Source organism: Mastomys coucha, unplaced genomic scaffold (genome assembly GCF_008632895.1).
Source record: "Mastomys coucha isolate ucsf_1 unplaced genomic scaffold, UCSF_Mcou_1 pScaffold4, whole genome shotgun sequence".
Lineage (NCBI taxonomy): Eukaryota > Metazoa > Chordata > Mammalia > Rodentia > Muridae > Mastomys > Mastomys coucha.
Window position 1 is genome coordinate 36,929,769 of NW_022196910.1, and position 16,057 is coordinate 36,945,825.

A 16,057-nucleotide genomic window follows, 5' to 3' on the forward strand; every position below is an offset into this window, starting at 1 on the left:
CTAATATTTCATATAAAACATTATAGACTCATATAGCCTAGTATGTTTATCTCTTAAGACATGAAATTCCAACTCTCTATCATCTTTTTACCATTGCTTCTCTTATCTCTTAGCTTGCCATGTGAATTCAATCTCTAAAAGCCACCACACTGCATTCCAGTTTGTGATTCCTAAATCCCCCTGGACTGGATTTTGAATTAGTCTGTTTGTTGTTCTCATGCCCATGTGTGCAACCAAACAAGAACATAAGGCAAACAAGCTTGAGATAATTAGATGGGCCTGAGGATACCTACAGCATGCACTTTGCCTTTTTGATTAATTCCACTCTGTAGTCGACACTTGTCACTGAGTTTATAAAACTTGGCATCATACAGGGACAAGAGTCCAGAGTCCTCTATGACCAGCAGAATCAATCTGAATACTATTACCTTGCTATGAGTAATTGGTGCGTTATCTTGGCAAGACTCCAAAGTAGCAGCCAATCACGAATTATGATCTATTTTAGAAAGAAACTAAGCTATCAAGAGAAAAAAGTAAGATGTGAACATCATAATCAATACTGACACCCACTGAGTTAATGAGTTGCTGTCATTATAATAACAATGGAAGAAAAATGGCAAGAAAAGAAACTCTTTAGGCTGAGGTGATTAAGCCTCTAAGCCTGAGAACACTTATGCAGGTGAAATCTATTTTAAAAGCATGCTTCAAAATAGAAAATACTGAAGAGTTCATTTGAGATTCATTCTCTGCCTTGCACAGACAACTTAATCTTACAAAAGAGTTCTATTGATCCTCAGAAATCAAAGATGCCTACCTACTGTTCCTGCAGCTTCGAAGGAGATATTACACTCTAGATTTCTAGTTTCTACTGGACCGTGTACTTCTTGATATTTTTTATCCTTAACTCACATTATGTGACTCACAATATGAGAAAGGTGTTTGTCCCTGTGGCTATGATTTGACATGTTATTGCCACCAAAGTGGGTGGGTGCAGGCTCATGAGGCATTTAAAGTATTATGATAAATGCTTTTATTCCCTGTGCTTCTGTTGCCTCATTGAAAACTACAGAATAAAGTATCTTGGATTTTGGTCAAAGAGAATTTGGCACTGTATCTGTTATATATTTAAGCAAAAGACAACATTCTTCACTCACCTATGCAAAGAAGAGAGTAGCCATCCCACAGGCATAGGGTTGATGGACCCTCCATCTGATTCACAGGATGGCCTGGTATCTCCTGCATTGTTCTTAGATGTGGCTCATTCTCTTCCACATGGTAGGATCAACACATCTGGATTTTTAGTTATTCTCTAATTAAGGAAGCCTCAAGTTTGGCTTTTTTTTTTTCATTTTTATTTCAAAAATTAACCCTGGCTAATATGTTCTTCTAGGCAAAATGGCAGAATTATGGTCATACTTTATTAATGTACATTTAGTGTACTAGCTTATGTATTTTTTTAAAAATGAGCAGGCTCTTGATCCAGACCCTTGAGTATGGTGAGCAAAAACTCCAGAGATGATTTACATCCTCAGCTCCAAACATAAATATTCACTCTAACTCCTATGAAAGTAGATTTGAGATCATTCCTGAAGACACCATCAATATCAAATAGCAAACACAAAATGCACTGTCAAGTTTTTCTGATGAAAACATTTTCAGCTTTGACCACAGACAGATCAATGGCAGATGAATAAAAGTTCAGAGACCACCTTGCCTCAATGAGACCAGAAGAATGACAACATCAATAGACATGCTAATGCAGAGTAGGGTGGAGGGACTTCAGAATGCCTACCCCTAGACAAAACACTACAAATAATTAATGACTATCAAAAGAAGAGAATTATACTCTCCGTGGAATGAGCCCTTTAATTGGTTAGCCAATTCAAAGTGGTCAGTTCTGAAATCATTTTCAGACAGACAATGTGAAATGGACCCAGCATCTCTCTCTCACACCCACATCAATAGTAATCAAAGAAAAACTGCCATCACTTTTAGAAAGAATAGGTGTATGGGAGAGGTAGGATGAAGGGAAGGGAAGGGAAGGGTGATGTAATTGTAATTTAATTCATTTTTTTCTTTTTAAAATGTACTTTATATCCAAATCACAGGCCCCTCCCTCCTCTCTTCCCAGTCCTATCCTTCCCCCATTTACCCCTCCTCTTCTCCTCAGAGAATGGGAGCACCCCTTGGGTAACACCTCACTCTGAGACATCTAGTCCCAACAAGACTAGGCAAGTCCTCTCCCCAAAAAGAAGGAGGAAAAACAAAAACAACAACAACACACCCTTCAGAGAATAGTGATATCAGGCTTTGTTTGAAAACACATTTATTTGGCCATTGAGAACAATGGGCTATTTCTACAAAAGGTAATTGCAAACAACTAAAGTATAAATCCTTGTGTCTATGAATGCTACACTGCATTTTCGTTTAAAAGACCAGACCTGTGAGAATCTTATGCCAGCCCACCCTTGGGCAGGAAATAAGACTGAACGATTAAATCAACTGTACATGCTGAGACAGAACTAGCTGCTGAAGAACATTTCCAACTGCAAATCATGTTCACAGCTGGGAACTGTGAGTGACAGCTTCATTTGCAGCAATTCCTGAATGTTGTGTGGCTATGGAAGTCTGTTATCCTTGAAGACTGTTTTCTTGATCTATTTACAGAATCAGCATTATGATTGTCAAAGGCTGGCAGAAACACTTGTGAGATTTATGATCAAAAGTACTTTTCTTTTAATTGAACCTTTCTAAATACTACTTCTCTGCTGCTAAAATGCCTGGGCATCTATAAGGTGGCCACTATTCTGTAGCCAGGAAGCAGTGGTCTCAGAAGATCACTTTTGCGTTGCTTCAGTGTGATTCTCTTTGTCTGTTCTTATGTATGAGTGACAAGCTATGGCTTTATAATAGATGGGAGAAAAAAAGAGCGACAATTCTCATACTTTTAACTTGATCTTCTAAGAGAAATCAAGTCTGATACTGTGCCCTGAGAGCAAGAACACCTTAGGTTGGTTTATCAGTGCCTAGAACTCATATATTGAAGAAGACCTTATCATTAGTCTTCATGAGTCAAATCTCAGAATTTGAACTCATTTGGAAATGAGATCATTATAGACATATTCAAACTAAAGTGAGCACATGGAAGTATGGCTTAATCCAATATTATTGGTGTCTATATAAGATTGATGTTTATGTTAGGATATAGAAGAAGAAAATATGAAGATGTAACTAAAAGACTGGAACAGATCCTTCCTCCCTATGGAAAACACAGACTGCTCATACCTGGTTTACTACTTAGAAAGCTGAGACAAGAATATGCTGAGTGTGAAGCCAGCCTGGGCTATATAGTAAACTCTTATTTCTAAAAGAAAAACAAGGAAAAAAAATCACATCCTTCTTTTCTCTCTCTCTTCCTTCAATAAATTCTTATTGTAGACAAACTATATCAGAGACCTTGTAGTATGAACTAAAAATCTAGAGTCACACAATATGGAATAAATACTTTTAATAAAAGCTAGAGTATCAGTTACTATAAGTATTAATTATTATGCAAAGAAACGTATAGTGGAATGAGACTTTAGAAAAAGAGATACATGCTTTGTGACAGGAATTATTTCTGATTTAAGGGGATCAGAGAAATATGGGAGATAGTTTTTGCTCAAATAAACAATGAGTATCCTAGCTATAACCAGAACCTAGGAATCTATATTCTAAACCCCTTTGTAATAAGCTAATTTATGGCAAATCCTACCTCCAAGACTCTATTTTCCTTAAATGTGCACCAAATGGTAGGGAGTTAAGAATTTGAACCTATGCTTGGAGGCAAAGTCTATAATACCAAGAATCAAGAAAGTGGGATGTAAAGGTTGCTATAAGTTCAAGGCTAACCAGAGCTATACATATGAGGATAGACTGGAGTACATAACAAAATAACCAAAAGAACCCCCAAAAAAACTAAAGAAAGAAAGGAAAAAAGAAAGAAGGAAAGAAGGAAAGAACCAATCAATCAAACAAACAAACAAACAAAAAATACAAATGTCCATATGATTAAGCACATATTTTCAGGTATGTAATAGGGTAAGTGACAATCTTGACTAGAGACAAGCACATGTAGCCTGGATCCAAATAGAGAGAAGTGTGGAATGTTACGACTCAGGTAAACATTAAGTACCCCAGGATCAATGGTGTCATTGCAGAGCCTTGGTTGTAGTACTCTCAAGAGGTTGTTGTGAAGTCCTCCGCATAGCCTCATCTGCTCTCTGGCTTCCTATGTGAAGGCATGATTGCTTCTCAGAAAGTGTCTCCACTCCTTCAACCCACCTGATGTGGCTCAGTCAGAAGGGTCTTCACCCCAGAACTGAAGCCACACAACAAAGATGCCCTGCAGACTCCAAAACTGGGAGATAACTTACTTTTATTTTAAAAAAAAAGTTACATAGGCATTTTATTACTATAATAAAAAGACAATTAACCTATATGTTGTTTATTTATATGTATGTGTATAGGTATGTATGCACATATATGTATATTTATGTATGTATGTATGTGTGTGTGTATATGTATATATATCTAAACTATGTAACTAGATACAAAGTGGGCAAGACCAAGGGAAGTATGTTAAAGCAATAACCTTGTTTGTCCTTAAGATGGGGAGAAAATGGGTTATTTTTATATTTCCTTTTTAACTTTTATACATGGAAATTTTCTTTAATACTCACATGGAAATTTTTATAAGAACAAAACAACCAATGTCTTTCAGAAAATAAGCGCTCATCTTTAATGAAAATGCTTTCACTTACAATTTATCTGAAAAACCATATGGGAGTTCTGTGGACGCCGAAAATAAACACAGCAGCTTATTGCAAATAACGTCAACCGTTTCAAACAAAAATTAAGTCAAGCAGAGATTTAAATGGAGGACATATGACACTAATAAATAAATTGTGGCCACCCACTCTGTGCAGCCACAGAGAAGACAACACAGACCTTATCAGGTGCCAGCAGAAGTCTTCAATTTAATGATCCTGGGTTGGTGTCTCACCCCATTAGCTAGCCCATTAAAAAAGGAATTCACCCCAAGTACTTGAAAGAAAGAGAAGAGTTTCGTGCATTTGTGGAACTTACTAAATAAAATTTTACAATTAAATTACCCAACACAATGACTCTAATTTTATTGCTTTTCATTAAAATATTTCTAATATTAGAAGTCTAAGTTGCTTTTCTATTCTTGTTCAATGCTGCATGAGGATTTGTCTGCATACACCAGAAGCATGTCCACCTTCCCTCTCACCCCTACTGTTCTGCTTCCTTCTCAACACTTTAGAAATATTTCCACACAAATTCAAGGTCAAGATCATGACAGACTTTTAAATGCATAGATCGGGAAGTTCAAACCTGAAATCTCAGCACTCTGGTGGGGAAAAAAAAAAGAAAGACTGAAAGTTTGAGGCTAGCCCAGGCTATAGAGGCAAACCATGTCCCAGAACAAATCGCCAGCATCATGACAAAGAACAAAAACCCTGTAGTTTGCTTTCCCAGCACCAACCAGTAGGGTAGCTATCCTTTAGAGTCTTGGTTCTTAGCCTTTCTAATGCTGCAACCTCTTAATATAGATCCTCACATTTTGGTGACCTCAACCATTCAATTATTTTCATTGCTATATCATAACTGTAAATTTGCTACTGTTATAATGTAAGTATCTGTGTTTTGTGATGGTCGTAGGTGACCTCTGTGAAAAGATTGTCTTTCTTTCCCCAAAGCGGTTGTGACCCACAGATTGAGAACCACCTCTGGAGACACTCCAGAACAATCAAAAAATGTGTCTTCTATGTTTTTACATTTTATGCTGAACTGAAAAAGTCTGTTCATAATTCTAAGGAGATATATATTTAGTATAACAGGGAAAGTTTTCACAGAAATCAGAAGTTGTCATTAAGACATAACGAGAGTCTTGAACTAATTTAAAAATTTAAATAACAGTAAAAACACAGGAACTGGGTTCAAAATAAGTCATCAGGGTTTATTAACAAACTCTTTAGGAAAATTACTTGCTCTAGGAACTCTTCCTTAGTAGTATTTATTATACTATGGCTAATATTTAGTGTTATTAAAGGGTAACAATAAAAGCCATAATGGGTCTATTATAGTGAAAAAAAATCTATTTAAACAACATAACACAATTGCAGTACAAACTGGGTCTTCTGTGTCATTTTTATTATAACAATTTTAACTCTTATCTTTCTTCTATTCTCATCATTAATTGCCATTTTCCAAAGGCTCAATAATAAATCATATTGTAAACATACAGTGGAGAATCCTATATAAACTATGAACATAATAACATTTATTGGGAAAACAATTATAAAAAAGACAAAGTTAAATCTTGGTTAATTTTAATATTAAGACTATTTTGAGACAGGGCTTTTATGATTTAGCCCAGGCTATCGTAAATTACTCTATGTAACAGAGTTTGGTCTTTAGTTCATAATCCTCCTCCCCAATCGTCCAAAATCCCCAAATTCCCAAACTCTGAAAGTATAATTATGTATGCAGTACCACCCTGACCCAAACTGATCTTTCAAGATGAATTTTTTCATATGTATGTACATATGTATGTACTTATGCATGTATGATTGTATGTATGTACACATGTATGTATGTATGTGTGTGGGTATTTTGCCTTCCAAACAGGTCTTTCAAAAAGGTCATGTAGCATTTTATAACACTTGTATAGTTGCATTCTTATTATGAATGGTACTGAAAGAAATTCCAATTAAGGCATATCTATGACCTGGGCTAGTTGCACTGTTCATATATTCTTTGAATCAATGATGTTTAAGATTTTCACAATCCTGATTCCTATGCCCTGTGTTAAGACTGTTGAAGACAGTATTTCAGTATATATGTGGTGTTAACAAATTCTAGGGTTTCTTCCTCACATGAAGCTTATATGTTTGTTCATTATGAGACCAGCCAGCTCTCAATAATTGGGGGCAGGGAAAGTTCAACAACAGCACAGAAGCCTGAGATATGAGCAGAGTACCAATGAGAAGATAATGGACATCAAAAATGATTTTTATACATCCCTAATATCTGTCATTTAACTGCCTCTATTTACAGTTAAGATCTATGAGCAAAATGGTTGGCCATCTCATTATGCAATGAAATAATGACATTTAGTTCATCTATTTTCCTCTCAGCCGATTAGTGTTTACTTACTTTTAATTACTTTGGAAAGCTAATAAGCTAATGAAGGAAATACTTAAGGCATGAGAATATACTGAATCCAACACTAAGCTAGAGCAAACCAATATAGAACAGAATGAGTCCTTACAGTGTACATAGACTAAAGGCAAGAATAATGAATCTGACCTATAAAATATTTGCTTGCCATCCTAGGAAAAATATGTTGACTTTATTTTTTCTGTTTGGAGCAGGTATGGGAACAGCAAAGTCTTCCTATATTCATGCATGGTTTTCTATACCATTTGTTTATAACATCTTATGATTCTCTTTGTAATGGTAATGCTCTGTATGTTATTATCAATGGTAGACTTAGAGACTCAGCGTGACTATATGCTAAGGGTGGTCTTGCTTCACTCTATTAAGAGGCTGCTGAGCATCCTGTCTCTTTCCATCCTTTCATTAGACATACCTATGAGTTATATAAATATTAGATATAAATATAATACTTTATATAAATATATCTGAGTCATAAATGGTCACATATGCCTTTAATCTCAATAATTCAAGACAGATGAGACAGTACAAGGTTAAGCTAGATTATGTTCCAATACTCTCTCAAAAACCAACTAACCAACAAGACAAAATATGCTCTTATTAGACTCAATTGGCCAGTTTTCAATCCTGGGTAAAATTAACTGTATGCTTTTTCTGCTCTTCTACACAAGCTACCGAGTAAGGCACCAGAAAGCATGTCCACACTTGAGTTTACTATAAACTAACTGTTTCAAGCATTAACTGCCTATCCATAGGTTGTACAAAGAATCCTTATACAATGAAGAAGAATAAAGTACAAACAAACGAATAAAATACAAACAACCACATTTAATATTTTGTACTTTGTATCCTTAAAACAAGAAATAGAAATGTTAATAAGTCATATTCTGACTCTTGCAAAGGATGTGCATATAAAATATATTTAAAAATACCCAAAAGATTGATATATTAAATATTTCAAGAATGAAGCCACATATCTACTAAAAGTACTTATAAGGAAGAAATGGAGCTATTACACATTTCTGAGAGGAATGACAGTATGTGGCAATTTGGAAGACAGGAAAAATTTTAAAAAGTTATTCAAATGTCTCATAAAACCTTGATATTAAAGGTATCAATAAGAGAAAAATAAAAACATAGATTCCCATAAAGATTTACCCATGAATGCTTATAGTAGGTTTATTCTAGATATTTTGAGTATGGGAATGATTAAACTGTCCAACTGATGAATGGAGAACACTTTATACCATATAATATCCATTTAATGGCATACCACTGGGCAATAAAGAATAATGTAGCAATATATACCACCTGATTGAATCTCAGTAGTATTATTATTAAAAGAAACAACAGGCAGATGACTATGCACTGTAGGAACCCATTCATATAAAATACACTGAAAAAGGAAGTCTGTAGAGACCTAAAGCACAAGAGTAGTTGAACATGATTGATTATCCAAGAAGAGATTGGTTTCAGTAGACATTATGGACCTTTCTGGGGTACAAGGATGTTGTATAATTGGATGTGAGCGGTGTTTGTCTATATTCACTAAATGTCATTGAACTGTACATTGAATATGGGTAATTTTGTCATGTAAATTTGATCTCAATGAAGATGATACCATTTTAACAAAGCTTTCAGCATCTCTATGTAAAGGTTATATCTTTCACACCTTCATTAATGTTCAGTCATAATTGTAAATAAGGATTAATCTCTCAGTACTCTAACATCAATGTCAGTATAATTGAGTTTTTACAAATGGAAAAGAATTAGAAATTCCAGGTATTTTCTCACCAATCAATGATAATGTTAACAGCACCTTTTCTACACAGCTACACCTTGCTTGTCTTTCCAGTATTCTACGACAAAATACCATAGACTTAATGGCTTTGAAACAGTGTCTTAGTTAGGGTTTTACTGCTGTGAATAGATACCGTGATCAAAGCAAGTCTTATAAAGAACAACATTTCACTGGGCCTAGCTTACAGGTTTAGCGGTTTAGTCCATTATCATCAAGGTAGGAGTATGGCAGCATCTAGGCAAGCATGTTGCAGGCAGAGCTGAGAATTCTACATCTTTGTCTGAAGGCTGCTAGTGGAAGACTAACTTACAGGAAGCTAGGATGAGGGTCTAAAGTCCATGCCCACAATGGCACACCTACTCCAATAAGGCCACACCTTTTAAAAGTGCCACTTCCCTGGCCAAGCATATTCAAACTATCAAATACAGCATCAATTTGTTTCTCAGTTGTAGGGCTTGTTTTTTTTTTTTTTTCTACATAGAAATTCTAGTATGATTTTAGTGTGCACAGTGCTGATATACATAGTATTTTAACACATTTTTAATTACTGCTAAAATAAGCGTTAGGCAAGCTCAGGGCCAGCTCTTCTGAGAAGTGCCCCATTGTCCATGGAGACCTTAGATTTGTTTGTTTGCATTAAACTATAACTGGAGACTGAGATAACAGTTTCTCACAGTTACGCACACTTAGTGGGTAGATTCTCCCAACTGGTAACATCACATTCCAAACAGTAGCATCATTACCAGCTGTGTTGCTTACTTTGATTGGCTCAAGACAATTTGTTGTAAAATACAATATTAGTATGTGCTTTTACTTTGTTATTTAAAAATGAAATAAGATGCGAAAAAGTCTTATCATTTACTATACAACCAAGCCTGATACTCTATGTCCTTTATTTCTTGATATTCCTACTTGCTCTCTCACTACACACTGTCTTATTACTGGCTTCTTTTTCTTTTATCCTCCTTTTATAGACTCTTTTCTCATAAAGAATATCCTGAGTGTAGCTTCCCTTCACTCTACTCCTCTCCCTCTCTTCTAGATCTGCTTCCTTTCTGTCTCTCAATTAAAAAAAAAAAAGAAAAAGAAACAGGATTCTAAGAGATAAAAACAACATCTGAACATGGCAAAATAAAATATAACAAGAGGAAACAAAAAAATAACATATTTTATGGGACAAGGCAACCAAGCAGACAGAAAAGAGTACAAGAACAGGCACAAGAATCAGAGACCCACTTGTTCATACACTCAAGAGTCCCATAAAAATACTAAGCTGAAAGCTACACTATATTACAGTGGTTTTTAACCTACCCAAATATCTATGTTTTGTCATGGTCTTAGGAAATCTTTTGAAAGGGTCATTTGACTTCAAAGGAGTCAATATCAATAGGTTGAGAACCACTGCTATAATATATATATTATATTATATATATGATCACAGGACCCAGTGTAGACCCTTGCAGGCCTTATGTTTCGGTCTCTGTGAGCTCATACACACCTTGCTCAATTGAGTCAGAAGGCCATGCTTTCCTAATGTCCTCCATCCCCTCCTAGACCAAACGTTTTTATGCTTCTTTGTTCTCCTCCCAATTCCTTCTGATCTCTCCTAGGATATGTGTCAGAATATCTTACGCCTTTGTAAAGTAACTGTTTAAGGTACACTGTTTGTAAGGCCTTCTTTACACACTTGCTGTGAAGTTTATTAGCAGAGAAAGCTCTTGAAATTCTCAACCTGTCTTCATTGACAATCATATTCTCTAATCCTGGTGATAGAGGATATAGAGCTAGAACAGGTTTACATAGAAAATAGAGGAACTATCATGGCTTGAAGCAATATGATCCTTTTAAACACGTCATTGCTAGTTGCTGCAACCCCTGTTTTTCAAGAGGGACATTCATTTTCAATTTAGAGGCGAAAGGTATGTAGCTACTCTTTACTGTCTTCTCATATTTTAACCATAAGTTATTTAAAAATGAACCTACAGGATTTACCATAAAAGATTTGGAGGCTAGAACTATGGCTTAATGGTTAAGAGCACTGTTTTTTAACTCCAGAGACCATGAGTTCAATTCCCAGGAGCCATCTGGGGCTCACAGTCATCCGTAATTCCAGTTGCAAGGGATCTGATGCTCCGCTCTGGTACAGAGACATGCATGTAGACAAAATACCATACATAAAGTAAGTAAGTAAGTAAGTATATAAGTAAGCAAGTATGTAAGTAAAGAGATAAACATTAAAAAATAATTTGAATACAATATTTTGCTAATTCCAGTCACATGGTTTTGCTGTTATTTCAGTATATTTTACTTACATAGAACTTTTTATAAAACCTAATAAATATAAGTGCTACTGAGTTGCAAAAAAAGAAAAAAAAAAGAGTAACTTAAACAGAAGGATTTTTAGTTTTTCTATCATTCTCTATAGTATGTGAAAACTCTTTAAATAATGTGATTATTTGTATGTGTTTGGCCCAGGGAGTGGCACTATTAGAGGGTGTGGCCTTGTTGGAGTAGGTGTGTTACTGTGGGCATAGGCTATAAGACTCTCATTCTAGCTGCCTGGAAGTGAATCTTCTAGCAGCTTTCAAATGAAGATGTAGAACTCTCATCTCCTCCTGCACCATGCCTGCCTGGATGCTGCCGTGCTCCCACCTTGTTGATACTGGACTGAATCTCTGAACCTGTAAGCCAATCCCCATTAAATGTTGTCCTTATAAGAGTTGCTTTGGTCATGGTGTCTGTTCACAGCAGTAAAACCCTAACTAAGACAAACAGTATGACAATATTTCCAGCATTTTTCTTTTGAAGCCACTTTTCTCAAGTGGTACTCTGGTCTAGGTTCTACACCATTATGGGGGGTGGGGGTAGGCAATCAATGTTTTGCAAGACCAAATTTATTAGATAATTGAATTTATCTGTTGGTCTGAAATTCATCAGCTAGAATGCAGTATAAGCCTTGAAAGTAAAGAAACATGTTGGTTTCTTTTTTAATTCTTTCCAACCCAAAGTCACTATTGTGTTGATTCCTGGGTTAGTCCAGCACAATGCCAATACCTTTAGCATTTTCCAACTGTCAAGTAGCAAGAACATAGGGAAATAGGCCTATTATGTAGCCCATACTTTGGATGTCTTTCCCCATAATCTCTGTCTCCTCCCCAATAATCCATTCCTTTTCCATAATATGAAGTACCTGGAATCTTGCCTCAACTTATTTGCTTACCATACAAAGAGCACCCTTCTAGCCAAATGAACTACAAACACTCAATGAATAGATTACCTAAGTTCACCAAAACTGCTTTTGTTAAAGCCTCAACATATGACAATTTTGACATTGCATTGATCATCACCTATTGTAAGAAAGATAGAAAGCATTCAGGAAGAAGTATACCTTGATTTACTGTGATAATACTTCTCCAAGAACATGACCTTGAGCAGATACTGCAGGCAAAAAAGACAAATGATATAGCAAGGAGCATCCCAGGCACAAAAGCAACAAGACAAATGTTAGAGTTAGAAATTAGTTTAGATTGTTCAAATGGTGGGAAAAAAATCCAGGAATAACATTAGGGCAAAAGTCAGTGAACAAATATGTTTAAAAAGAAATTCAGACTGGAGAGGGGGAGAAAAAATTTCTCACATAGCTACATACTTCATATGCACACACAAGCATGTGAACACACACATATACACAGAGAGACTCTACACACTGCATTAATGAGCACATGAAGATGAATGACCTTAGATGGCTCTTCTGCTTAACACTAGATTTAAAGTATTGATGAGGTATGGATCAGAAATAATACTGAAGACTAGTATCAGAATTCACTACTGTATTAGTCAGGGTTTCTATTCCTGCACAAACATCATGACCAAGGATCAAGTTGGGGAGGAAAGGGTTTATTCAGCTTACACTTCCACATTGCTGTGATCACCAAAGGAAGTCAGGAAGTCAGGACTGGAACTCAGGCAGGTCAGGAAGCAGCAGCTGATGCAGAGGCCATGGAGAGATGTTTCTTACTGGCTTGCTTCCCCTGGCTTGCTCAGCCTGCTCTCTTTTAGGACTCAAGACTTCCAGCCCAGGGATGGCACCACCCACAAGGGGCCCTACACCCTTGATCACTAATTGAGAAAATGCCCCACAGCTGGATCTTGTAGAGGCACTTCCCCAACTGAACCTCCTTTCTCTGTGATAACTCCAGCCTGTGTCAAGTTGACACACAAAACCAGCCAGTACAACTACCTACCCTTTGGAGTATACTAAATATATTAAATTGTGCACATGCTTATTTCAGAATGTGTATAGATTAATTTTAAGATATTAGTCATAAATACTCAAAGAATTATTCTATGTACTGATACTTAGTTATAGAAATGAGCAATATCTTCTTGTTCAATAAAATTTAAAAACTGGAGTGAAAGGCTAAATAAATCAGGAACAGAAATATATTTTATATATTGACTTAGATACTAATCTCAAATAATGATGACACTGATAAAAGTCAACAGAATAGTTCCAGGAAAAAATGACTATGCCTGATATGTACACACACACACACACACACACACACACACACACACACACACACACACACACCCTTAAAGAGCTAGAGATAATGGATAACAAGGTTTTAGCCTAAAGCAAGAGCTGTATGTCTTCAAAATACTCTCAAGAGGAACACCAAGCTTATTGTGCTTATTGTAGTAGATGCTATGAAATACATTTTTATACATGTATAATTTGCCTCCAGTTAAATTCAAATGCATCTAAATTGACAGAAAAACATTAACAATGTTTGTTTCTTTTAAATTAGGAAAATGATTATATGCTTTTATAGTTTCTCTTATAGATACAGTTTCTCTTTAAGTGTTCTCTATCACTAATATATTCTTTTCAGTATTACAGAAATGGTCTAGCAAATGAAACTGCCTTTTTTCAAAATATTGCAAAAGAGAAGTTGTAGTGACACTGGAGCTCAGTTGTGACCTTACGTATAAAATAACTTTGTGCAAGTCAGCATCTTCTGTGCTGATGGGATTACCTGTCTGCATCCACTGTCACATCGTGAACTCCTCTCTGGATGACATCCCTAGAAGCTGCTGTATCTGGTACTCGGTTAAGACTTCTAGTATATAGGTTGAGCCCACCATCTGTCATGTACCTGAAAAGAATTGCCAACACAACATTAATCAACAGAAAGTTAAATGACCTTATCCACATGACACAAGATAATTACTGTATTGGGAATTTTCAATAACTACTCAAAAAAACAACTCTACTAAACCATTTTATTTATAGATACTCTTATCAGAAAGAAGTAAACTTTATTTTGAATTTTATTAAAATAATCAATATTCTTTACTCTAATAGGTCAGTAGTTCTTTAAAAAAGTTGCTAGACATACATGCCCCCACACAAATACACATACACAGATACACAGACACACACATGCCATGGTAGGCATGCACCCCTACACACACACACACACACACACACACACACACACACACACACACATATACACACACACAAACATACACACATGCTCATGTGTCTTCATGGGCACATGCATACACACATGCACAGATATACAAATACCACAGCACACACTAAATATATAAATGTAAAACCTTGTTGAAACTGTTAGAGTAAAAAGTTGAGAAAGTGTTCAAATTACAGGAATAGGTAAAAGCTTCCAGTAGGTAAAAGGACTCTAGTAGCACAGGAGATAACCACAAGAAGTGAGCAAGAAGTACTGTGTGGAGAAGAACAGAATTCATGAGACATGAAAGTGGAACACAATGACTGCGTTGAAGGGTTACAACTGCAATGGCCTAAGCAGAGTCAGAGAAGAGGTGTCCGCAGCAGTGGAAGGGAATAAACTAAATCAACAAAAATTAAATATGCATGAAAGTGTCATAAAAATTAGGTACTTTGTATACTAATTAAAATAATATATTTTCAAAAAGATACTTTGTGGCATTATTGTGTAAGTTAAATAAGTATAGTTTGTCTGTTTATTGACTGACTGATTGATTGATTGTCAGGGTCTCACTCTGCATCCTTTCCTGAACTAGAACTCACTATGTAATCCAGGGTAAGCTCCATCTCATGGCAAGACTCCTGCCTAAGCTACCTAAATAGGATTATAGGTATGATCCACTACCCCTAGTTTTTAATTGCTTTAAAAATCTTGGTGTTTGTTTCTAAACTTTTCTCCTTTGTTTCCAAACTTTTAAGCTTGATTCTTTGTCTATAGAGCTGCTATGGACAAGCTGGGTGGGCTCTGAAAGCATTTCAATTATCTATGATTCAACTATGTCAGCTGCAAAACTGAAATGATAGCAATGAGAACCTTACATCTGGTTAGGTGGAGATAGCAATGGCAGTAATAACAGGTGGAATATAGGTATAGGTATAGATGTAGATATAGGTTTATATATGTTTGTATATATATATGATTGATATATACGATGTATGTGATGTGTATGATATATGTGATGTATATGATGTAGATACGGATGTACAATTATAGTCATGTTTGTTTGTGGTGTTGTTTGCGTGTGTGTGTGTGTGTGTGTGTGTGTGTGTGTAAGAGTGCTGCTTGTCATAAAATAGCACTGTGTGACTAATGCCAAGTTGGCAGCTATTTGTTCTATGAATGTTTCTATAGTAACACAAAATGGCTAGTATCTTAAAGGTGAATTTGGTGAGTCAATGAGAAGAACATGTGGGTTCACAAAAATGACACACTCAGGTTCTAGTGCCTTTCAGTTGCTGTGCCCATGTCAATCATCCTAAGTTTTTAGGAGATTGAAGGAGAAGTGTAGCAGGACCAGTTTATTTCATTTCATATTTTCAATTTTTATCCCTCAGAAGTCATACTTCTTTTTTCATTTTTGGTCAAATGACTCAATTACAATTTTAACTTTCAGTCACATGCACATAACTATTTATGACTGTGTATCCAAAGATAACTTCAATTTCCACCCAATTAAAATATGTAACTTTTCTTT

General features: G+C 35.7%; 1 protein-coding gene across 8 annotated transcripts in view; it reads right to left on the minus strand.

Moving 5' to 3' along the window:
• Nav3 (neuron navigator 3) overlaps positions 1-16,057 on the minus strand; it is a 747,532-nt gene that overhangs the window by 115,878 nt on the left and 615,597 nt on the right. For all 8 annotated transcript variants that reach the window (XM_031349800.1, XM_031349802.1, XM_031349801.1 and 5 more), the window contains one exon: positions 14,083-14,202. In XM_031349800.1, the coding sequence (XP_031205660.1) occupies positions 14,083-14,202 (120 nt within the window). The remainder of the gene's footprint in view (positions 1-14,082; positions 14,203-16,057) is intronic.